We start from the raw sequence: 25,689 nt of genomic DNA on the forward strand, positions 1-25,689 counted from the left end.
AGTACACATTGAAACTGCAAGTCGCTCAGTTGTTCCGACTCTTTGCAATCCCATGGACTGTAGCCTACCAGGCTTCTCTGTTCCTGGAATTCTCCAGGCAAGAATACTGGAGTGGGTAGCCAGTCCCTTCTCTGGGGGATCTTCCCAGCCCAGGGATCGCACCCAGATCTCCCACATTGCAGGCAGATTCTTTACCATCTGAGCCACCAGGGAAGCCCAAGAATACTGGGATGGGTAGCCTATCCCTTCTCCAGCGGATCTTCCCAGCCCAGGAATTGAACCTGGGTCTCCTGCTTTGCAGGTGGATTCTTTACCAGCTGAGCCACCAGGGAGGTACACATGAGTATAGACTGAAACAACTGGGAATGAGTAAGCTTGGAGGAAGCTGGCTTTGGAGTTCTGTATTTCAGAGAGTAAGAAAGAATAAGCCCTAGTTCACCCAGAGCTTCATGTAGCCGCTGGCCATCACTGTAGACAGGGCCTTCCCACTGAGCACAGAGATTGGGTCTTTGTCTGGCTAGTAAGTGTTCTTGGCTTAATGAATAAAGAGTGGGGTTAGATTTAGTTGGGCTTTTTCCTAAGCCGGTTTGCAGGACATAAAGTAATCACTTGTGATCCCTTGTGGATTAAGGTGACCAGAGCGGTAGCATAGGCCCGTGTGTAGTTAGACAGTGGATGGAGCTGTACTGACTGCTTTTTGTGTTATTTGGGCTTGGCCTTAGAGAACAGAGAAGAAGCAGAGTGTCGAGGGAAGAACCACCATTGTTGAGCATGAGAAGGCTTAAGTTCTGGTACTGCGTTTTTGAGTAACTTCTGTCTGACACTGGGCAGATCTCCAGACCAGAAGTTTCTCAGACTAGATGAGTTGGTTATTTTTCAGGAGCTGGAAGGAGATGGCACAGTTGAAGGAGTCCCTGTTGAAGTGAACCTTCAGAATCTCGTGGGGCTTAGGGATTGGAATTATTATATATGTTGTGTGTGTGTGTGTGGTGTGGTATGTGTGTGTCTCTCTGCCCAGAAGAGGATCACTGCTGTAGTGAACTTGGTTCCTAATGGAATGCCATGTCATTTGATTGATGGGGATCAGGCTGTGTTGGGAGAGGTTGAAAAGCATTGGACTAGATAATTTCTAAGGACTCGCCCAACCTTAAAAATGTCAATTGTCAGGAAATGGAATTTGGGCTTGGATGACGAGGGTTCAGTCCCTGTGTTGGGAAGATCCTCTCGAGCAGGAAACAGCAACCCACTGCAGTATTCTTTCCTGGAAAATTCCATGGACAGAGGAGCCAGGCGGACTACAGTCCATGGGGTCGCAAAGAGTAGGGGCTTGAACTTCAAATCAGTTTTGTATAAAGCAGAAACGCTGTTTGCATGCCTCAAGGGGAAAGCTGGTGGTAGAGATTGCTCTACAGTTTGCCTTTAGACTATAGTGGGAAGTATTTTGAAGGGGGGGGGGGGAATAGGATGGATCAATGTAATTTTTCTCTCCATGTAGAAGTTGTTAGTGAAGTAACAGCTTATCTTATTTTGCAGTCCTAAAGTAATAAATAAAACATTTATGGCTCAGAATAAATTGAGAGCATCCCATTTCCTGCAGTAGCAGGCATGTTCAAATTCTTTTAAAGCCTCAGGCAGGGTGACATCAGCAGATTTTTTTCTTCATTTTCTAATCTAGAAGCTTCTAATTTCTTTCTGTATAAGAACCCACATTTTAGTACTGAGCAGATCTTCAGGGACCCTTTTTGATATGACTACATTTTGCAGCACCTCTTTTAAATTGTGTTAAACTTCAGTGCTCTCAGGAGACAGCATGCTGTAGTGGAAGGAGTGTGGGCTTGGAATTTATGTACAATGTTTGTTTTTTTGCTGTTAGCTATATCTTTGGTTCACATTCAGATACTTGACCCATTAGCTTACTGGAATATCTGAGTTCCTGAATTAGCCTTTCTAGAGGATTCTAGCTCCATGACCGTCTCCCACAAACACACACACACACACCCATACACCCACACACACACACCCACCCGTGGGTCTTCTTGAGCCAGTCAAGGCTACCCACTCCAGTATTCTTGAACTTCCTTGGTGGCTTAGCTGGTAAAGAATCTGCCTGCAATGTGGGAGACCTGGGTTCCATCCCTGGGTTGGGAAGAGCCCCTGGAGCAGGGAACAGCTACCTACTCCAGTATTCTGCCCTGGAGAATTCCGTGGACTGTGTAGTCTAGTTCAGTTGCTTAGCTGTGTCTGACTCTTTGTGACCCCACGGACTGCAGCACGGCAAGCTTCCCTGTCCATCACCAGCTCCCAGAGCTTACTCAAACTCATGTCCATCGAGTCGGTGATGCCATCCAACCATCTCATCCTCTGTTCCCTTCTCCTCCCACCTTCAATCTTCCCCAGCGTCAGGGTCTTTCAAAAGAGTCAGTTCTTTGCATCAGGTGGCCAAAGTATTGGAGTTTCAACTTCAGCATCAGCATCAGTCCTTCCAATGAATGTTTAGGACTGATTTCCTTTAGGATGGACTGGTTGGATCTCTTTGCGGTCCAAGGGACTCTCAAGAGTCTTTTCCAACACCGCAGTTCAAAAGCATCAACTCTTCGGTGCTCAGCTTTCTTTATAGTCCAACTCTCACATCCATACATGACTACTGGAAAAACCATAGCTTTGACTAGACGGACCTTTGTTGGCAAAGTAACGTCTCTACTTTTTAATATGCTGTCTGCTGCTGCTAAGTCACTTCAGTCGTGTCCGACTCTGTGCAACCCCATAGACGTCAGCCCACCTGGCTCCTCCACCCCTGGGATTCTCCAGGCAAGAACGCTGGAGTGGGTTGCCATTTCCTTCTCCAGTGGATGAAAGTGAAAAGTGAAAGTGAAGTCACTTAGTCGTGTCCGACTCTTAGCGACCCCATGGATTGCAGCCTACCAGACTCCTCCATCCATGGGATTTTCCAGGCAAGAGTACTGGAGTGGGGTGCCATCGCCTTCTCCGAATATGCTGCCTAGGTTGGTCATAACTTTTTTTCCAAGGAGCAAGTGTCTTTTAATTTCATGGCTGCAGTCACCATCTGCAGTGATTTTGGAGCCCCCAAAAATAAACTCAGCCAGTGTTTCCATTGTTTTCCCATCTATTTGCCATGAAGTGATGGGATTGGATGCCATGATCTTACTTTTCTGGATGCTGAGTTTTAAGCCAACTTTTTCACTCTTCTCTTTCACTTTCATCAAGAGACTCTGTAGTTCTTCTTTGCTTTCTGCTGTAAAGGTGGTGCCATCTGCATATCTGAGGTTATTGATATTTCTCCTGGCAATCTTGTTTCCAGCTTGTGCTTCATCCAGCCCAGCATTTCTCATGATGTACTTTGCATGTAAGTTAAATAAGCAGGGTGACAATATACAGCCTTGACGTACTCCCTTCCCGATTTGGAACCAGTCTGTCGTTCCATGTTTGGTTCCAACTGTTGTTTCCTGAACTGCATACAGATTTCTCAGGAGACAGGTCAGGTGGTCTGGTATTCCCATCTCTTGAAGAATTTTCCACGGTTTGTTGTGATCCACACAGTCAAAGGCTTTGACGTAGTCAATAAAGCAGAAGTAGATGTTTTTCTAACAGGTGTTGGCGATTTGATCTCCGGTTCCTCTGTCTTTTCTAAACCCAGCTCGAACATCTGGAAGTTCATGGTTCACGTATTGTTGAAGCCTGGCATGGAGGATTTTGAGCGTTACTTTTCTAGCTTGTGAAATGAGTACAATTGTGTGGTAGTTTGAGCATACTTTGGCATTGCCTTTCCTTGGGATTGGAATGAAAACTGACCTTTTCCAGCCCTGTGGCCACTGCTGAGTTTTCCAAATTTACTGGCATATTGAGTGCAGTATGTCTATGTTGACTATATGTCTGTATTGACTATATATGACTGTATAGTCCATGGGATCGAAGAGAGTGGACAGGACTGAGTGACTTTCACTTCACTTTTTTCACTCGTATGACTGGAGTTTCCCCTTCTCTCCTGTCCCGTCCCACAGCGAGCCCTCCTCTTGCCATTTGGTGATCATGACCCTGAAAGAGCATCCCCTTCAAGAACACCAGATTCTCCTACAGAAAATAACCTTCAGTGTCTCCTCCAGAACAAAGTCTGCCTGAGCACAATGAGTCAATCTCTGCTGTTCAAACATTTGCCACTTATTTATTAAACAGTTATTTATTAAGTATCTTAGATTGTGTGTAGAAGTCTGTGCTCTGTGCTGTGGGAAAGAAAATGGTGAATTATCCATGACTTCAGGACCGCTGTCATCAAGGAAGAAAGATAAGACAAGCCGCTTTGTGTGTGATAGGGTAAGGACTTGGGTGGTGTTATTTGGTCTTCAGGGTGGAGAAGGAAATGGCAACACACTCCAGTATTCTTGCCCAGAGAGTCCTGTGGATGGAGGAGCCTGGTGGACTGTTGTCCATGGGGTTGCACAGAGTTGGACATGACTGAAGCAACTTAGCACGCATGCATGCATTGGAGAAGGAAATGGCAGCCCACTCCAGCGTTCTTGCCTGGAGAATCCCAGGGACAGGGGAGCCTGGTGGGCTGCTATATGGGGTTGCACAGAGTCGGGCACAACTGAAGCAGCAGCAGAGCCCCAGGGAAGTCCAGCTATGTTCATCTTCAGTCAAGAGCTCTGTCTGGAATGCAGACGTATATTTCTAGCTGTCCCCTGGATCCTCCCACCTGGTCTCTCACCGTTGTCCCAGATCGACCAATCCAGACCAGGCATAGCTTCCTGCCTTCTCAACTAGTCCATGTTGCCTTCCATCTCTGTGAATGTGACACCTTCAACTGGAAGGTCAAGGGGTCTTTGACCCCTCCCTACTCACGAACCAGCACTTAAGTTCACTCCTCAACCTCTGCAGAATCTGTGTTCCCTCCATCCCCACTACCACCTGGTTCTAGACCTTATCCTCGCTGACCTGCGTTCCTGAAGAATCCTCCCTGGTCTCCCTGGATGCAGTCTTCTCTTTGACCCTTGCCCTCTTGACACTGCAGCAGAATGATCCTTCTACCCTGTCCACCTGGTCATGTCAGTTTCCTTCTTAAAACCCTGTAATGGGTAAAGCCCACATTGCTTAAACAGGTTAGAAAAGGCTCTTGGTGGCCCTCTGTCCTGGCTCCTCCCTGGTGTGCCGCTGCAGCTGTCCTGAGCTACTTCGACTTCTGGCCTTGGCTGTGACCTGGCACTTGCAGGCTTTCCCCACACTCTTTCCTTTGCCGGCATTCTCCTCCCTGTTTTTGCCTGGCTACTTTCTGTTTCTCTCCTAGATCTCAGCTTCACTATCCATGTAAAAGTCTTCTCTAATTCCCTCAAGACGAGGTTAGATACCTCTACTAGACACTCCTTTTATGAAGTAAAAATGTAAGTCATATCATTTTATGGAGTAAATGATATGTCATATCATGTGATTGCCTAGCAAATTGTCTTTCTTCCCTCCTCAAACTGTAGACATCACGAGGATGGGAAATGTTTTTATTCACCTGTGTATCATCTCTGGCATGTTATCTATCAAGAGACATGTCTTTTACTATATCACTGATGTTTACCAAGTGCTGTTCTTTGCTCCTGGATCCCAAGCTTCTTCAGGTCAGGACCAAGTCTTGTTCATGGTGCTGTACCTGGCACTTTGTGTTAAATCAGTTTGTTTCACCAATTCCTTTTGGGAGCTTTATTGCCCTTGAATTTATATATATATATATAAAAAACTATACGAATATAAATTCTAAGAGTTATGTTAGCTGGGACTAAGAAGTGATGTGATAGCTTAATAAATGTGCTGTAAAGTATGAATCCAAAGAAGTATTGCCCATTCAGTATGGTCTGGAATTAAGAAGTAGCAGCATTAAGGCATTTGAAAGCCCACTTAGCAACAGGTGCTCTTGGGCAAGTCAGTTTCTTTGAGCCTGGGCTTCCTCATCTGTAAGATGGGAATATACCACCTGACTTGCAGGGTGGCTGTGTGCTTGGTCCCTCAGTTGTGTCTGACTCTTGCGACCCCATGGAGTGCAGCCTGTCAGGCTCCTCTGTCCGTGGGGATTCTCCACGTCAGAATACTGGATATGAGTTGCCATGCCCTCCTCCAGGGGATCTTCCCAATCCCGGGATCGAATCCAGGTCTCCTGCATTGCAGGTGGATTCTTCACCGACTGAGCCCCTCAGGGAAGCCCTGCAAGGCTGTTACAAAGACTAAAGGTTTAGGAAAACAATAGCCATAGTATCTGGCGCACAGTAGTTGCTGTGTGGATTTTAAGTTATTTTCTTATTTATTGCAGCAATGCTGCCATTATGGAAAACATACTTGAAATTTCTTTTTTGAAATAGTTTTCAGAACTTGCTGTAGACCTTCAGAATATGTCAATAGGAGAAATATCTTTTCTTTTGAGGATAAGTTTGAGTTTTAGATACAGCTTGGTTCAGAGAATGTGATCAAGATAGCTGATACCATTTTTTGATATTTAAAAAGCTAAGTGTGATTATAATGAGGATTTCTTTTGTAATGTCTAAATTGGTACATATTCTGTCTTTCTCACAGGTGGCATTGGCAGCACACACATTCCATCTAGCTCGTTGCAATCCAGGATGTTAACTATCGAAATACCTTTTGATTTTCAATAGCACACTGATACATCAAGCAGTTATTAGTAAGCTCGAGAGAGCTGAGATCTTTAATAATACACTTCATCACAAGTTAACTATCAGAATTTTACTTCTAGCAAAAAAAAAAAAATATTTGAGAAAAGATGATCCAAGATGCTTCCCACATTCTTGTATCTGTTTGGGAGTCTTCCCTTTTCAGCTGGGTCCACAGGCATCAGCGTGGCTGAAATGCAGTGAGGAAGGTGGTGACTGCTAATGACCCAGAGGGGCCTGGTGCCTTCAGAGACCTGTCCTAGTAGAGGAGGAGCTGGCTGGGGGAAGCGGACAGATATATAGAGACAGGCACTCAGCTTTTACAGAAGCATGTGTTTGTACGGAGTCATCCATAGGACGTCTCTGTGGGATAAGACGAGGCACAGGTCATTCTGTCTACTAGGAAAAATATGTTGAGGCGAGGAAGAGGAGGAAGACAGTCCCGTGAGACTGGCAGCGGAAACTTGGGCAGTCTGGAAACTAGACTGAGGGTTAAATCCGCTGAGAATGCTCAGGTGACTACAAGGAACCTAGTGTTATTTTATGATCCAGTGGATACAGAGGGCTCTGTATTTTGCCTCATCATTCTACAAAAGGGCATGAGTCTGAAGGGTTATTACAAAGGGTTATTGACATGTAACTATTGTTCTTTGGAAGCACTGATGCTAAAGCTGAAACTCCAGTACTTTGGCCACCTCATGCGAAGAGTTGACTCATTGGAAAAGACTCTGATGCTGGGAGGGATTGGGGGCAGGAGGAGAAGGGGACGACCAAGGATGAGATGGCTGGATGGCATCACCGTCTCGATGGACGTGAGTTTGGGTAAAGTCTGGGAGTTGGTGATGGACAGGGAGGCCTGGTGTGCTGCAATTCATGGGGTCGCAAAGAGTCAGGCATGACTGAGCGACTGAACTGAACTATTTTTAAATATTAGATTGTACCCTGAATCTGCTTCATCTTGCGTGCATGTTCTGTTGACTTTAGAATAATTCACTGAGAGCAGTTGATGGAGATGCTTGGAAAGAGCGAAGCATTTGTAACTCTTGGGTGGGGGAGGGAGATGAGCTTGTTGGACTCCCTTTGCTGCGGGCTAGTCGGGAGCAGTATCGCTCAAGTAGGGGGGCTGAGCCTGGCTGTAAAGGCGCCCTGTGGGGGTACACATCGCAAGGGATCGGTCCGCCTAAAGTCTTTGTTGTAGAACCGTACGCGCTTTTCAGGTACTGAAAGTGAAAGTTGCTCAGTTGTGTCTGACTCTTTGTGACCCCATGGACTATACAGTCCATGGAATTCTCCAGGCCAGAATACTGGAGTGGGTAGCCTTTCCCTTCTCCAGGGGCTCTTCGCAACCCAGGGATCAAACCGGGGTCTCCTGCATTGCAGGTGGCTCCTTTGCCATCTGAGCTATCCAGGTTTGAGGTACTGGTGTCGTTGTAATTGTAATGGGACGTCGTCACTGCCCTTAGGTTTCAGGTGGGCAGCAGAGATACTTCCTCTTAGGAAGTGCTTTCTCCTGGAAGCTGATGGCTCTGTGAAATCGGGTTTGTCCTTCAGCCTGGCTATGGAAGAAAATGCCATAGCCTTTGACTGCAACTATAGTGAAAAGCAAAAGTTTAATTTTAATTAATGTGTATTATTTGTGTGAAAACTATTATAAACCTATTACAGTACAGTGCTATATAGTCGATTGTGTTAGCTGGGTACCTAGAGTAGCTTGGTTGGACTTATGGACCAACTGGACTTAGGAATGCACCCTCAAAACGGAACTTGTTTGCATGTAGGGGACTTACTGTACTGTAAAGATGCAAAATTCAAGGTCTTTGATGTTATGAGAAAGGTCTAGACAGGAAATTTAAGTAAAATAACCCTTTCTCCTTTTAATTCTTCCCTCTAAGTTGTTTACTGCTCATGTTTTCTGGGTATTCATTTTCTTAACTGTTGTTAGCCAGGTTGAAGTTACTATGTGAATGATGCCAGCAACCCGTGTTAGAATGGACCTAAAGGGAGAAAATTCTGGAGCATGGTAGGCAGTCAGCCATTTAAAGTGGTCTTAAGGTATAAGTGGCCCAAACACATTTTAGAAAGCTTTATGCTGAATAGGTGAACATATTCTGATAGAACGTTTTGTTTTTGCAAGCCAAAATTTTACCCCACGCCAGAATTTTCCATTTATGATATAATTGTGTATCTGACTATGATATAAAAAATAAGAGAAAACACTAGCAGAAGCAACTGTATATCAAATTTATGTCTGGCAAATGACCTGAGTAATTTCTACTGAATCAGAAAAACGCAGGGTATGTGCACTCGTTTTTCTGTTGCTGCCCTAACAGATTGCTGCAAACTTAGAGGTTTAACACAACACAAATTTATTATCTTGCAGCTTTGTGGCGTCCCAGGTAGCTCTGTGGTAGAGAATCTGCCTGCCGATGCAGGAGATGGGGGTGTGATCCCTGGGTTGGGAAGATCCCCTGGAGAAGGGCATGGCACCCCACTCCAATAATCTTGCCTGGAGAATCGCACGGACAGGAGCCTGGCGGGCTGCAGTCCGTGGGGTCATGAGAGTCAGACGCGACTGAGCACAAGCACTGCTGTGTGTGGCGTAGAGCTCCGACACGGGGCTCCCTTCACATCAAGGTGTCGGCAAGGACAGCGTTCCTCCTGGAGGCTCCAGAGAGAACTCCTCTCATTCCTGGACACCCACACTCCTTGACTTAAAGCCACCTTCCATCTCCAAAGCCAGCGGGGTATCTTTCTGACCATCCTTTTCTGCTCACATTTGCTGCTGAAGTTTCTCTGCTTTTGAGGACCCTGTGATTCCATTGGACCCGCCTACGTCATCCAGAATTCTCTCCCATCTCCAGACCCTAACTTAATCATGTCTGTAGAAACCCTGTTGCCACATAAGGTAACCTTTTCAGGTTCTGGGAATTAGGATGTGAGCATCTTAAAGGGAGTGGGGATTATTCTGCCTGCTGTTGTGTGGGAACACCTAACACGGATTTCATTTGGAGAAAGTACCTTTCAGATGTGCCCATGATTTGTTACAGGTCTTAAGAAATGTTCACTTGACTATTTTAAAGAGTTATATGTACTTTAAAAAATGATGATTTGTTTGGATCTGAACCTACTTATTAAAGCTAACGTTCCTTCTCTTTTCTTTACTTTGATAGTGATAACCTACTAAGGAGAGCAGCCTGTCAAGAAGCTCAGGTAATGCCGTTTAATATGAAACAATTAAAACCCGCCTTATCTCCACCGTGCAGAAATCTCGGGCTGTTCCAGGGGACTTGCCCAGCACCTTGCATCAGTGCAGCTTGGCTATTTTTTCCCCCACTATCAGGGGATGAATCAGGCTGCCAGCCAACTCTGAATAGAACTCGAGGAAGTTAACCAGCTGGCGAAAAGCAGTTCCAACGCCCACCCCTTCAGACTTGTTTACTTCTGGATTAGTCCAAAGAACACAGAACCGGACTGGTTGGCGTTCTGGGAATTTGTTCATGTCTGCAGGTGGCCTGGAAGCTCTGGCTAAAGCCAGATTCATGCCTAAGCCGAATAAGCCCCAAGGATATCAGTTCAGAGCAGTCATTACCTCTCAAAGTCAAATCTTCTTAAAACTGTTGATTCGTACTTTTAAAGCCTGTCTCTTTAGCCCAGCTGAGTCATACCCTGTGCATTGTTATTCCCAGTCTCAGGGTACTGCACTTAAATATTCATCTATCCGGTTAGAGTTGAATTGTTCATCCTTTCAAGTTTAAGATCACATTTCTTTTCTTCCCTCCCCTCCAGATATGCACATTATAACTTGCAGGTGAATTTGCATGGTTAAGTTGCTTTTTTGTTATGTTACTTAAGCTTATGATGTCAGAAATACCAAAAAAGAAACATGAAATTTAAAAATGACAAAGGCATGATACATTTAGTAGAAGTAGGGGGCAGAAAACGTTCTGAAATGTTTTCCTGGATGACAATGACAGTAGACACTATGAATGAATTTCTCTCTTTCGGGATTCCCTAACTGTTCTAAATCCATGTTTTAAGAATTTGATTGCTTTGTTGTTTCATCTCATGGCTCTGAGTTGTTTTGGAAATCAATTCAAATAAACTTTAGTATTAAATTTGAGGTGATCTTCACCCCAAGCTAATTTTCCATTAGCAACTAGAAAATTGTGCACGGGGAAGCCTTTTGCTCTTGAACAAAGTGTCGATATGGGCAGTCCCTTTCTTGTGTGAAGTATTAATACCTTCACCTCTGCTCTGAATTCCCTCTCCTCCTCCTTTTTCATGGCCCTTTTCCTTCCGTTGTTTCTTCCCTTGCATATGTCTCCCTCTTCCCACTCTTCTAATTCTCCACTTCCCAACCCCCATTTAGCTCCTCTCATCGGAAAAAAGGAAGTGGATTCACCCTTACAGTCTGCTCATTCTAGTTACTTTTCCTCTGTCTGTGCCCTTTCAGTCTAAATTCTTGAATAAAATACTATTTTTTCTTTAAAGCTCACATAAACTCACCTCATTATAGTCTCACGTAAACTCCTTAATCTACTATCAACCCGAGTCCTGAGCCGCAAGTAGCTAAGGCTTCTAGAGGCTAAAAACCCAGGACCAAGAGGAATAATCTAGAACTATAGATCTGGAATCTGGCCGGTTAATTAAGTCATTCTTGGCCAAATTCCAGAAATAGTATGGATAGAAGAAGAAGAAATTACAGTATTATATTAAGGTCTAACTCAGAGTGAAAACCGTAGAAATTACGATGTACTCGAAACTTTTTACAAAGAAACAGTATATCCTTCTGAAGGTTTCGGGAATAGAGATTTATTTTTGTTTTTAGAGCAAGTAATAGACAACAATGAGAAAGGATCTCGAGTGGGCTGTCAGGGAGGTGGTAGAGTTGGAATCAGTTACTTAATAAGATACCTGGTATAACTTTCATTTTTCTTCTTTGCTTTGTACTTCTGTACTTAAATCCTGCCTTCTTGGCCCAGGCCTGCTTCCCGCCAGTTAAGACTCGAAATTTTACCCTCTTTGGGATTTCCCTGTTCTCCTTCTTTTTGTTGACTGTCTTCTCCCATCCTGATGGAGCAGTGGCAGCTCTGATTAGTCCCCATCGTAACCCCTTACATCTTATCTGTGAGTCTGAACTCTGTCTCATCCATCATCTTTTCTCTTTAGAACTGATAGAGTGGAAGCTTGGGTTTTCAAGTTAGATGGATATAAATTCTGAACTTGTAATTTATTAACACATTGACTTAATTTTTCTGAATCTTAGCTTTCTCATCTAAAGACATGGGAATATTTAATTCCTACGTGGTTTCTGAGAACTAAGAACAATATGTGTGGAAGTGGCAAATATTAGGCACTTAATAAACATTACTTTGCCGACTAAGGTCCGTCTAGTCAAGGCTATGGTTTTCCCTGTGGTCATGTATGGATGTGAGAGTTGGACTGTGAAGAAGGCTGAGTGCCGAAGAATTGATGCTTTTGAACTGTGGTGTTGGAGAAGACTCTTGAGAGTCCCTTGGACTGCAAGGAGATCCAACCAATCCATTCTGAAGATCAGCCCTGGGATTTCTTTGGAAGGAATGATGCTAAAGCTGAAACTCCAGTCCTTTGGCCACCTCATGTGAAGAGTTGACTCATTGGAAAAGACTCTGATGCTGGGAGGGATTAGGGGCAGGAGGAGAAGGGGTTGACAGAGGGTGAGATGGCTGGATGGCATCACCAACACGATGGATGTGAGTCTGAGTGAACTCCGGGAGTTGGTGATGGACAAGGAGGCCTGGCGTGCTGCGATTCATGGGGTCTCAAAGAGTTGGACACGACTGAGCGACTGAACTGAACTGAAACATTAATTATGTTTCTTTTCCTGTACCAGTTGATGCTACTGAGTTATCATTCAGGGTTGCAAAGAAAGGAAGCAGCTAGAGTATGAGATTTATTTTTTGTGTGTATAAAGCTATGAAGGTTAATTGGTAACAAAGATTTTTCATTAATAAGCTATATATGGTTGGGAAGAACCCCTGGAGAAGGGAGAGGCTACCCACTCTAGTATTCTCGTCTGGAAAATTCCATGGACTGAACAGTCCATGGGGTCACAAAGAGTTGGACACGACTGAGTGACTTTCATTTCACTTAAAAGGAAAAATGATTATATTCTGAAAACTAAAGACAAACTTCCCTTGTGACAGACTGCGCCTTTGTTGGTTGCAATAAACCTAGCCATATCTTACAGAGAAAAGTTACTTACCTATAGTAAGTGAATGAAGTGGGTGTTTTATTATAATTTAGCTTACTTTTATTAAATAATGTTCCATTAAAAATTTTTTTTGTATTGGAGTATAGCTGATTAAAATGTGATAGTTTCAGGTAAACAGCAGAGGGACTCAGACATATATATATGTATATGTATATGTATATGTATCTGTTTTCCCCCAAAATGTGGAAAATTCTTAAACAGATGAGAATACCAGACCACCCGACCTGCCTCCTGAGAAATCTTTACGCAGGTCAAGAAGCAGCAGTTAGAACTGGAATAGAAAAAAAAAAAAAGAACTGGACATAGAACAACAGACTGGTTCCAAATCAGGAAAGGAGTACATCAAGGCTGTATATTGTCACCCTGCTGATTTAAGTTACATGCAGAGTACATCATGTGAAATACCGGGCTAGATGAAGCACAGGCTGGAGTCAAGATTGCCGGGAGAAATATCAATAACCTCAGATACACAGATGACACCACACTTACGGTAAAAAGTGAAGAACTAAAGAGCCTTGATGAAAGTGAAAGAGGAGAGTGAAAAAGTTAGCTTAAAACTCAGCGTTCAGAAAACTAAGATCATGGCACCCGGTCCCATCATTTCATGGCAAATAGATGGGGAAATAATGGAAACAGTGACAGACTTTATTTTTGGGGGGGCTCCAAAATCACTGCAGATGTTGAGTGCAGCCATGAAATTAAAAGATGCTTACTCCTCGAAAGAAAAACTATGACCAACCTAGACAGCATATTTAAAAGCAGGGACATTACTTTGCCAACAAAGGTCTGTCTAGTCAGAGCTATGGTTTTTCCAGTAGTCATGCATGGATGTGAGAGTTGGACTATAAAGAAAGCTGAGTGCTGAAGAATCAATGCTTTTGAACATCGATTCAAAAGTGGTGTTGAAGAAGACTCTTTAGAGTCCCTTGGACTATAGGGAGATCCAACTAGTCCATCCTAAAGGAAGTCAGTCCTGAATATTCATTGAAAGGACTGATGCTGAAGCTGAAACTCCCAATATTTTGGCCACCTGATGTGAAGAGCTGACTCATTGGAGAAGACCCTGATTCTGGGAATGATTAAAGGTAGGAGAAGGGGACAACAGAGGATGAGATGGTTGGATGGCTTCACCAACTCAATGGACGTGAGTTTGAGCAAGCTCCGGCAGTTGGTGATGGACAGGGAAGCCTGGAGTGCTGCAGTCCATGGGGTCACAAAGATTTGGACACGACTGAGCGACTGAACTGAATCTCCCCCAGACCCATCTCCCATTTAGGCTGGCACATAGCACTGAGCAGAGTTCCCTGTGCTGTTAGCTACAGTAGGTCTTTGCTGGTTATCCATTTTAATTACAACAATGGGTACATGTCGATCCCAAATTCCCTATCTCTTCTCCCATTCCTCCCCCTTGGCAACCTTAAGTTTCTTCTCTGAGAATCTTTCTGTTTTATAAGTAAATTCGTTGGTGTCATTCTTTTTAGATTCGTGCAGCTTTATTGTTGTTTATGGTGGGGTTGCTGCGATTCACGGGGTTGCAAAGAGTCGGACACGACTGAGCGACTGAACTGAACTGATGGTGGGGTTGTCAGTATGAAATCTTGGAAGAACATTGGCTTCTTCAGGGTAGACACCAGAAGTAAATTCTTTTGGAATGAAAGAATATATGTGTTCGCCAACTCAATAAAAGGACACTTATTGAAAACTTTTCTTCCTTTCTTTTTAGGTGTTTGGCAATCAACTTATTCCTCCCAATGCGCAAGTGAAGAAGGCAACTGTATTTCTCAACCCTGCAGCTTGCAAAGGGTATTTCAGTCTGTGATTTGTTACAAATTCAGTTTTTCTAGGGGCAAAGAGTCACAGTGTCAGGCAGCTGGTTGGAGTCTGTGAAACTGGATGCACTAGCTTCATTGCTCTTGTAGCCATAAGATTCAATGTAGAAATCACAGTTTAAGGGGATATAACTGTAAAGCCAACTGATGCTTAGCCAACTTGTCTAATTGAATTTTAATAATTATTGCAGAATTAGCACACTCAAATCAGTCTTATCTGCTTGGTCCTAGCCCCCTTGGGAATAGCTTCGGCTGCCGTGATATGAGATGTTCAGAGGTGGCCAAGAGTATTGTGGCCTTGTGAGGTCAGAAACGTTCTTCCCCAAAGCAGTGAATGTAGAGTTAGGTCTTGGAGGTCAGTCGGGAGGACGCTCAGTCTTCCCGACTAAGGAAATGACGCATGGAGGTGGAGGAATGTGGTTAGAGATAGGAGGGCTGACTTAGGTCCCTTGCTATGTTATATTCCGACAGTCCTGGAGGGGTCATGTGAGGCAACTGTGAGAATTAACATGTGAGGACTAGTTGGGACCTTGGTTGATAGTCATGTGTTCATTTATTGTAACAAATGTACAATACTGGTGCAGGATGTTGAAAGGGAGGGAGACTGTGTGTGTTGTTGGGGGTTGTGGCGGATCAGGGAAGGGGGTTATGTGAGAACTCTGTACTGTCTACTCTTTTTTACTGTGAACTTGGGCTTCCCTGGTGGCTCAGAGGGTAAAGCATTTGCCTGCCATGTGGGAGACCTGGGTTTGATCCCCCGGTTGGGAAGATCCTCTAGAGAAGGAAATGGCATCCCACTCCAGGACTCTTGCCTGGAAAATGCCATGGACAGAGGAGCCTGGCAGGCTACAGTCTTAATTTTTTAAAAAGTACCATAAGCAAAATAAAAAACTTTTTATTTTATACTATTAGTTGGGAACAACTGTCATTCAGTTGGAAAGGGCTTTTGTTAGTTTCTAGAAGAAATCATTTAAAATTACGACCGCTTTCTATTTATTTATGGCTGTGCTGGGGCCTTGCTGCTGTGCACGGAGGCTGTCTCTAGTTGCGGTGAGCAGGGGCTGTTCCTTGTTGCAGTGCTTGGGCTTGTCACTGGAGTGGCTTCTCTTGTTGCAGAGCACAGGCTCAAGGGTGTGTGGGCTTCAGCAGTTGCGACACTCGGGCTCAGTAGCTGTGGCGCATGGGCTTAGCTGCTCAGTGGTGTGTGCAATCTTCCCGGACCAGGGATCAAACCCGTGTCCCCTGCATCGGCAGGCAGATTCCTGTCCACTCTACCACCAGGGAAGTCGTAAAATTATTATTTTATAAATAGTAAGAATTGGTGGAGGAGGGGGAGACTGAAACCTTTTATTCTTTCTGAGGACCAGAATAATTCTTTTTGTCTTGATTGAGGATCAGAAAATTAATAACTGTGTATTAGATTGGATTCTATAAGGTCAAAGTCAAACGGCATTAAGATAATGAGAACAACAACAAAAAGCATAGTTGGGAACGGCTTAAGTGGTAAGTTTGACGTTGTCTGGAAAGAAAAGCAGGAATTCTGAAATAAGTTTCTCTTGTCTTTTCTAGGGAGGTAGTGAGTGTGGCTTCAACTATGTGAGCACTAGCCCTGCCTTATTTCTTTTGAATTCAGCAATTTGAGATACTTACTACAGACTGCCTAAATCGACTCCATTTCTCTACATAATTGAATCATATTTGCCCACCTTTGTTGGAGCCACTTCCTGCCGCCCTAAACATATTTATCATAAGCCCTTATGATCATTGTTGTTTAATATTTATTTATATATATTTATTTGCTTGGCTGCATAGGGTCTTAGTTGTGGCACGTGGGATCTTAGTTCCCTAACCAGGGATTGAACCTGCGTCCCCAGCATTACTTCAGTATTCTGGGCTGGAGAATCCCATGGGCTCTGTCGTCCATGGGGTCAAAAGACTCGGACACAACTCAGCGACTTTCACTTTCACTTTCCCCGGCATTGCAAGGTGGATTCTTACCCACTGGACCACCAGGAACTTCCCTCATTCCTGTTTAAAACAGCACTAAACAAAAATACCAACAAAGGTTCCAACAGAACACAATCAAAATACCCGAGACAGCTAAATAGTCACTGGTGGCTTTTGGGAGAAGCCAGCAGGGAAGTGGATGTGAGTTTAAGAGTCTGGAGGATCAGGTCTGTGTCCTCTCTTCTGCTCTGTGATGCTGCGGGTATTGCTTTTTAGTTTCTTAACTCCTCAATTTATTCTCATCTGTAAAATGGTAAAATAATGGCACATACCTTATAAAAATTACCATGTAATCCTTCAGGATTAAATGAGACAACGCCTCTAAAGTCTTTTGCATTCCTTCCATTTCATAGTTAGCATTCGATCAAAGAAATATAAGCTGCTGTTCTTGTTGTTACGGACCTGTGGTGTTAGTCATTCTGTCGTGTCCGACTCTTTGCAACCCCATGGACTGTAGGCCACCGGGATCCTCTGTCCATGGGATTTGTCAGGTGTAGATACTGGTCTGGGTTGCCGTTTCCTCCTACAGGATCTTCCCGACCCAGGGATCGAACTCGAGTCTCCTGCGTCTTGTACATCGCCAGACGAGTTCTTTACCCCCTGAGCCACCAGGGAAGCCCTTACTGACCTATAGGCTAAGTTCAAAAGGCTCTTTACTTGGCTCTCCACCCTTGGACCTCTCCTTCTGTCAGAATTAATGTAACTGTTCCCAGGTTCTATTCCTCTAGAGACCTAGTAAGTTAGTAACTTGCCAGTTCTGATGATCTATATGGCAATTGTTTAAGCTATAATCAGTCATTTTGAATTTTTACATATAAAAGATATTTGCATTTTTAAACAATGAAGATACTTTTTAAAAGGCAGTTTTAGGTTCTGTTTACACTTTTACATGGAAATGTATTTGTGATTTTAAAGGTGAAGTTCTTGTTGAAAAGTATGATACCTTTATTTGAAGACGAGGGTAAGGAAAATTTTTCTAAAGTCATGGTCCGCTTTGACAAGGTGAATCTCTGCATGCTTCTAGGAAGCAGTCACTCTGAAATAGCTTTCACTACTTAATTGTACTATTTTTGTCATCTTGGCTTTGCCCTGACACATAATTTATAATTTATCATGTAGCTATTTCATTATGTAGTACTGGTTTAAAACTACATTAGAGCTTTAGGAAATAAGATAACTGTGTTTAGCATTAATACATAATACATTAAGGAGTAATTATTTTTTGTGTGTGCATGAACTTGGAAATTGCTGTAGTATAGAAAGTTTGTATTTGACTCTGGTGCTATCTCACCCTTAATTATATAATAAATAATACATTTCTTACTGGTAACACTTGTTTTTCAATCTTGTATATGGAACATTAGAAGGAAAAAAAAAATGTCTTCACTTTCATCTTAGAGATTTTCTGTACCTGTGGCATCACATAAATATGTGAATAAAGGCCCAAATGTTCAGATATTTTTTTCTTTTTTTAAAATTATAGTTGATTTACAATATTGTGTTAGGTTCAGGTGTACAGCAGAATGATTCAGTTATATATACATATATAGTTTTTCAGATCCTTTTCCATTACTGATTATTATAATACATTGAATATAGTTCCTTGTGCTATACAGTAAATCTTTGTTGGGACTTCCCTGGCTGTCCAGTGATTAAGATGCCACACTTCCGATGCAGGAGGCACAGCTTCAATCCCTGGTCAGGGAACTAAGATCCCACATGCTGCCTGGCAAAAAGAAAAAAAAAAAAAACCTATAAACTGGTAAATCTTTGTTTATCTAATTTATATATAATAGTGTGTATCTGTTAATCCCATACTCCTAATTTATCCCTCCCCATTTTGGTAGCTGTAAGTTTGTTTTCTGTGTTTATGAGTTTATTTCTGTTTTTAAAATAATTTTTTTTAGATGCCACATGTAAGTAATATTGTATAATATCTGTCGTTCTTTCTGACTTATTTCACTTAGTGTGATGATCTCTAGGTCCATCCATGTTGTTGTGAATGACAATATTCATTCTTTTTTGTGGCTTAGTATATTCCAGTGTGTGTGTGTGTGTGTGTGTGTGCACACCACATCTTTATCCACTCATCTGTCGATGGACACTTTGGTCACTTCCATGTTTTAGCTATTGTAAACTGTGCTGCTGTGAACATTGGGATGCATGTATGTATCCTTTCAAATTAGAGTTTTCATCTTTTTCGAATATATGTTATGCCCAGGTGTGGGATTGTTGTATCATATGGTAGCTCTGTTTTCGGTTTTTTAAGGAACCTCCATACTGTTCTCCGTGGTGGCCAAACCAATTAACATTCCCTCCAACAGTGTAAGAGGGTTCCCTTCTCTCCACACACTCTCCAGAATTTATTGTTTGTAGATTTTTTGATGATGCTATTTGACTGTGTGTGAGGTGATACCTCATTGTACTTTTGCAAATCTTATTTCTTAAGCTAACTCAGAGGAGCCCACAGGTGTGTTATAAGTGATTAATACCGCCACTTGAGACTTCTCCAGAGTTCTGCCTCCCAGAGATAGAGCTGATCCACTTCCACCTGACCCTTTCTTATCAGCCTGTTAATGAAAGCAGTCCTACCAGGAGGAGTGTTTACAGTATCACCAGCTCAGCCTTTTATTATTGGTATAAGCCCCAGCAATGGTGATCTGGGAAGGAGGAGTTTCCATTTAGCCTTTCCCGTTCGTTCTAATAAGCATTCAGAGCCGTAGAAGTGGGAGGATAGGTTTTTTTGGTTTGCTTATTACCTGCCTAGGTGGGCCCTTGGTTCAAGCTATTCTTGGCTCTTGTGAAAATTTGCTCAAGCTTCTCAATTTCTGTTTTCATTCATAATCAGAAACATTTTATGTTTGTATTCCAGGTGGTAGTTACTTCTTTTCAAAGAACGTTGAATATGGTCTGTGCATAACTTTACATGTTCCTCATTCACTGCTTTTGCATCTCTTTCTAGTATAAAATATTCTTAAGAAATTCAAAGCATGCCTCACTGATAAGAAAAGTAATCTTTTTGATAGAGGACTGGGTAAGTGTGAATGTAAAAGTTAGATGTTTGGTGTTGATTGTTTTGAAAGTGCTAGCTTTTGTTTCTGTTTTGCGATACGATAGTTGAAAATATTTGCGTAAAAGACAAGTCAGCTGATGCGTATGTTTAACATTTATTCAACCTTGAGACTCTGTGATTGGGAACTTTCTGCAGCTTCTGTATCCCTTGATTTCTAGGCTCTTGTTTTTGAATCTTGACCTGAATTGGACAAGGGTCGCTACTAGAATGATGTGTATGATACTTTTAAAACATACAAGCTCTCCTAAGAGCGCTTTATTTCTGTTGTTATCAGATACCACAATTGTCTCATTTCCTTTTCCTCACAATATACCTGTCTACATTTGGAATGGATTATTCATTCATTCATAAGTGCATTAATGGACCAGGTGCTTACCTTCTAAGAATACCTGTCATAATGCTAAAGGCCACAGGACTCAAGGACTAATAAGGTTTGACGTGTGTGTTTGCAAGGCTTCCAGTCTAGTCCTGAAGACTGTCTTGGGAACCACTATTCCTCATAGAAGTTGAAAGTCCGTATAAAAGGTGTGGACCATGTGCCAGCCTACCCTGAGAAGCGCATGACTGGGAGTTTTAGAAAGTGAGAGTCGCTCCGTTGTGTCCGGCTCTTTGCGACCCTAGAACTATACAGTCCAGGGAATTCTCCAGGCCAGAATACTGGAGTGGGTAGCCTATCCCTTCTCCAGGGGATCTTCCCAACCTAGGGATCGAACCCAGGTCTTTCACATTGCAGGTGGATTCTTTACCAGCTGAGCTACCAGGGAGGCCCCTTGGAGTTTTAGACAAGCTGCCAATTATCCCATAGTAAGATTAGGTAATTTAGAACTTCTCCCTTTCTCAGCAGAAATTCTGCCTCCATGGAAAAGAATTTTGCTCTTTCTCCAGGGATTTCACTACAGGCTTAAAACTCAAGAAATGGAGATACCCCTAGTATTTGAAATCGTTAAAAATGATGTCTCTTTCCTTCAAAGGTTGTGTTCACTGAGTCAGAATTAAGCAATATTCTCTTAGGTTCCATCTGTTCTCTCAGGCCACATGAAAAATGTTAAATACGTTCTCAGTCCACCAGCCGACTATAAAGAAGCCCCTCGAGGGCTTGTTACATTATACCTGAATTACACGTGTGTTTGTCTGCCTTGTCCTGTTGTTTGTCCAGCTCCTACATGTGTCTAGCACACAGTAGAAGGTCGGTAGTGCTTGTTGAATGAATCAGACGTTGTTGCTAGACTGGAGCCATATCTAGTGTACACTTTTCCTCTGGAGGAGCTAGAATGTGAACTGTAAGCATCCTGCATGGATAGGGGCAAGCTCCTGGGGGCCCTAGAGTGAGAGAGTCTGTGTTTCTACCCAGAGAAACCCATTCATTACTCATCATTAGTCTTCCCTGGTTGAAGAAATAGAGGAAGCCTGTGTGCTCTAGGCTGTTCCTTGTCCTATTCTAGAGAACATAGTTGGGCTTTTTATTTTCCCTCCTGAGCACGCCTGTTAAAATATTTGTATTTTTTCCTTTGTTTACAGCAAAGCCAGGACTCTGTTTGAAAAAAATGCTGCCCCGATTTTACACTTATCTGGCATGGATGTTACTGTCGTTAAGGTGAGACTTGCTCTAGAGTATTGATTTTATCCAAGCCACCCCTCCTTATAACATATCCAGTTCTCTTGACTTAGCAGAAATCGTTTATCATGTAAGGAGGTAAGAACAGAGAAATCAACGTTGTGTTCTTCTTCTGATAATTAATACTATTATATTGTTTTTCCCAACCTCTCTGAGCTTTTCATTTTCAAAATAGGATTAAATGGAGCCATGAACTTGGTTCCTTTCCTCTGAAAGATAGGACTTGGAACTCTTGTCTCTTAGAAGATGAAAAGTTGTTATAGTTGTAAGAATTCTTCTGACTCTTTTTAAAAAAAAAAAACTTCGAGTAATTAATTTCTTGGCAGACAGGTAAACATTTTCTTTCTGGTAAGGAATTATCTTTGGTGAGGAATTTTAAGTGGTAAAGCTTTAGAATTTTCAAGATTTGGATATGAAGAAAGGGGGTAAAAAATAAATGAGAGGGAATTGTGTACTTCAGAAGATGCCTCAAGGCCCCACTTTGTTGACTTTAAGTGCTTTGCGTATGGTGTGTACATAGGTGAATGTATTTGGTAAAAATCACTGTGTTACCTGTTTTTAAGTCTGTGGTTTACTGATTTTTAATATTAGACACTTTCATTAAATCTTAGAGGTTGAATGGTCATTTAGTCCAATTGACCATGCAGTGCTGCACGCCACCTTGTCTGAGACATGGTCATCCAGTTGTCTGCCTGCAGGGATGGGAGAGAGGGGAAGAACACTGACGTTTATTTTAGGCCTATAATGTATACTGCAGACTCTACATATAAGAGGGCTGAGAATGCTCACTTAAGACTGGTACTATTTATCCCTGAAATGTTTGGTTGAACTCAAAAGCAGAACCACCTGGGCCTACTTGGAGCTTTCTTTGAAGGGAAATTTTTTTGTACGTGTGTATTAAATTTCTTTAGTGCCTGTAGAAGTACATCAAGATGTTCTATTAATATTAGTAAGGTTAAAATTTTTAAAGGAATTTGTGCATTTCATCTAAGTTTTCAAATTAATAGGCATGAAGTTGTTCATAAAATCTTCTTTTAAATTTCTGTACCATCTGAAATAAATCATTGGCATGCTCAATATTGTTTTATTGTTTATCTATACCATATTTTTTTTGTCTCCCAGTCATGTGAGAGCTGTGTCAATTTAATCCTTGCCAAGAACCATTTTTTGGCCTGTTGATCCCTTTATGTTTGTTTCAGTAATTTTCAGTCTGTCTTTGTTTCCTTCATTCTGCTTTCTTTGGATTTTTTTTTTCTGCTCCTGCTGTTCTGACATTTTAACTTGAATATTTATTTCATTAATTTTCACCCTTCTTTCCTAGCATTTGCTGCTTCAGCTACATCCTAGAAGTTTTGATATATTTTCATTATCATTCATTTCTAAATATTTTCTAATTTTCATCATGATTTTTGTTTGACCTGTGAGTTATTTAGGCATGTTTTAAAATTTTCAAAACTTTTCCGCATCTTTTTGTTAATGATTTCTGATTTAATTGTGCTATAGTCAAAGAATGTAGTCTCTATAATTTCAGTAAATTTGTTTTATGGCCTAGCATGTGGTTTGTTTTCATAAATGTTTTATGTATGCCTGAAAAGAACAGGTATCAGTTATTGGGTACCATGTTCTATATATGCCCAGTAAGTCACGTCTGTTAATTGTGTGGCTCAAAACTTACAATGTCCTTAACTGTTTTCTTCTGTTTTAACTATAGATTATTCAGAAAGAGGTGTTAGAAATATCCAGCTGGATAGATTTGTCTATTTCTCAATGTAGTTTTATTCACTTTTGCTCTTTTATATTTTAAGACTATGTCAGTAGATGCATTCACATTTCAAATTATTTCATTTTCCTTGCATTTTGAACCCATCGTAATGCATAACCCTTAAGCACTGATGCTGCCTTTTACTGTGGTCTATTTTATTTAGTGTTATTAGTAACCATACTAGCTTACTTTGGTTAGTTTTTGCCTGGTATAATTTTTACTTATCTTTTTAATTTTAAGACAGTCCAACTTATTAATTTTTTATTTTAGGTTTGCTTTCGGTGATTTATTTAAAGACTCATCACCAAACCCAGGATCACCTAGATCCTCTACTATGTTATTTTCTAGAGATTTTATAGTTTTTTATTTGCATTTAGATCTGTGATCCATTTTGAGTTAATTTTTATGAAAGGTATAAAATTTGAGTTTTCTGCATCCTTAGGCCACTCTTTTTCCTTTCTCTTTGGTGCATTTAGAATTTTCCTCTTAAGGTTAGAGCCTCAGATATGTCATCCCTATTAATGTAGTCTTTTAAATTATGGTCTGTTCAATGTGTCAGTGTCTTTTGAAATTCTGGTTCTTTCATTCCTGTACTCATTCCTATTTTTCACTTTTTCTTGCAAATATTTGAGTACCCCAGGTGGCTCAGTGATAAAGAATCCACGTGCCAACTCATCAGATGTGGGTTTGATCCCTGGGTCAGGAAGATCCCCTGGAAAAGAGAATGGCAACCCACTCCAGTATTCTTGCCTGGGAAATCCCATGGACAGAGGAGCCTGGTGGGCTGCAGTCCATGGGGTCACAAAGAGTCAGATACTACTTAGCAACTAAACAACCACAGCACCTCCTATAAAGTAAACTCTGTTCTAGGTATTGAGGATAGAGTCTGAACAAAACATTTTCCCTGTCTGTCCTCAGAGAAATTCTCAAGTGGGAAGAGAAGGGGTGCACATGATAAACACATGTAAATAAACTTACGGTTTGTCAGGTGGTGGTGAGTGCCAAGAGGAAAAGTCAGGAGAGGTAAGAAGAGTAAAGGGGGTGTTAGTTTCGTTCAGGAAGCCGAGGAAGGCTGGCCTTAAAAGATGCCCTTTCAAAGAGACCTGGAGGAAATGAGTGAGCCATGCAAGTGGGTTGGGGAGAGGATCCAGGGCCAGCATACTGCACATTCAGAGGCTCTGCAGGGTATTTGTGGGTGTTTGAGGAAGAGTAAGAAGGCCAGTGTAGCTAGAGGAGGATGAGCTAGGAGAGACAGGCAGAGATGAGGGTGGAGAAGTCAGGAAGGGCAAGATTGTCAGGTTTGTATCACTTATATATTCAGTAAATGACCCTTCCTCTCCCTGTTGATCAAGTGTTATTCAGGAAAAGGCTGAGTGGAGAGCCCTAAAGAAATGTCATCAGGAATCTACCTACAATTTGATGCTCCTCCCCCGGGCGCATGTTACTTTGAACATAGACATTCACTTGGTGATCAGTCCACCCAGCTGTATTCTAGTGTATTGTTCCCACTTGTCTCCGCCTTGTTCCCAAGGATATTATCAAATAGCTCAGCTTTGCGGAGGACCAGACAGAATGTCTATTTGGATTCTCGTATCTTCTTATCTGTGACTTCCCTGGTGGCTTAGACTGTAAAGAGTCTGCCTGCAATGCGGGAGACCCGGGTTTGATCCCTGGGTCGGGAAGATCCCTTGGAGAAGGAAATGGCAACCCACTTCAGTATTCTAGCCTGGAAAATCCCATGGACAGAGGAGCCTGGTTGGCTACTGTCCATGGGGTCACACAGAGTCGGACATGACTGAGCGACTTTCACTATCACTATCAAAGATGAGAACAGTCTGAGACGTCTTGTTCTTGGAGAACCCTTGCAGATTACCAGTGGTCACCTATTTGGGGATGTTTACAAAGCCTCCTTTTAAATTAGGATCAACATGTATTCTTTTCTTTTTAATGAAATATTTGGATTGATTGAGTTCAACCACTAGAGGGCAACAATTTAATCAACCATGGGTATGTAATGAAACCAACATAAAAACCCAAAGAGACAGGGTTCAGAGAGCTTCAGGGCTGGTGAACCTGTGGAAGTCTGAGAAGTGGTGTACCAGAGGGCATGGGACGCCCCTCCCCACACAGTTTGCCCCAGGTACCTCTTTGTTTGTTCATCTAAATCCTTTCTAATCTGTTAAGTGTGAAAAAAGATGTATTTGCAAATGTATAACTGCAAAGCCAGTCATTTGATTTTTTCAGGATGGAAGTAGAACCATACATCATGAGATGAGGTGATGTTAGTGTAGGGGCTTCATTTTTTTTTCCCGTGTTGACTGTGGCCGCATGCTTTAGCCCATCTGAAACCTCAGTCTCTTAATTCTTTGCCTGTTAGTTTGTCTAGTAGAATGTCCACAGGAAATAGTGTTTCCTTATTATTAATTGCATTACCTTTACATCTGTTAAAATCCAGTATTTGGTTTTAGTCGCTCTGTCGTGTCCAACT

The 25,689-nt window shown here is 42.2% G+C and overlaps 1 protein-coding gene across 9 annotated transcripts in view; it reads left to right on the plus strand.

The window, feature by feature from the left end:
• AGK (acylglycerol kinase) overlaps positions 1–25,689 on the plus strand; it is a 109,907-nt gene that overhangs the window by 24,891 nt on the left and 59,327 nt on the right. For all 9 annotated transcript variants that reach the window (XR_011256775.1, XR_011256774.1, XM_069588579.1 and 6 more), the window contains exons 3-5: positions 9,833–9,872; positions 14,639–14,718; positions 21,343–21,418. Coding sequence is in view for 7 of the 9 variants with exons in the window: in XM_069588579.1 (XP_069444680.1) it covers positions 9,833–9,872; positions 14,639–14,718; positions 21,343–21,418 (196 nt within the window). In the remaining 2 variants the exon portion in view is untranslated. The remainder of the gene's footprint in view (positions 1–9,832; positions 9,873–14,638; positions 14,719–21,342; positions 21,419–25,689) is intronic.

The sequence above is a fragment of the Ovis canadensis genome, chromosome 4 (genome assembly GCF_042477335.2).
Source record: "Ovis canadensis isolate MfBH-ARS-UI-01 breed Bighorn chromosome 4, ARS-UI_OviCan_v2, whole genome shotgun sequence".
Taxonomy (NCBI): domain Eukaryota; kingdom Metazoa; phylum Chordata; class Mammalia; order Artiodactyla; family Bovidae; genus Ovis; species Ovis canadensis.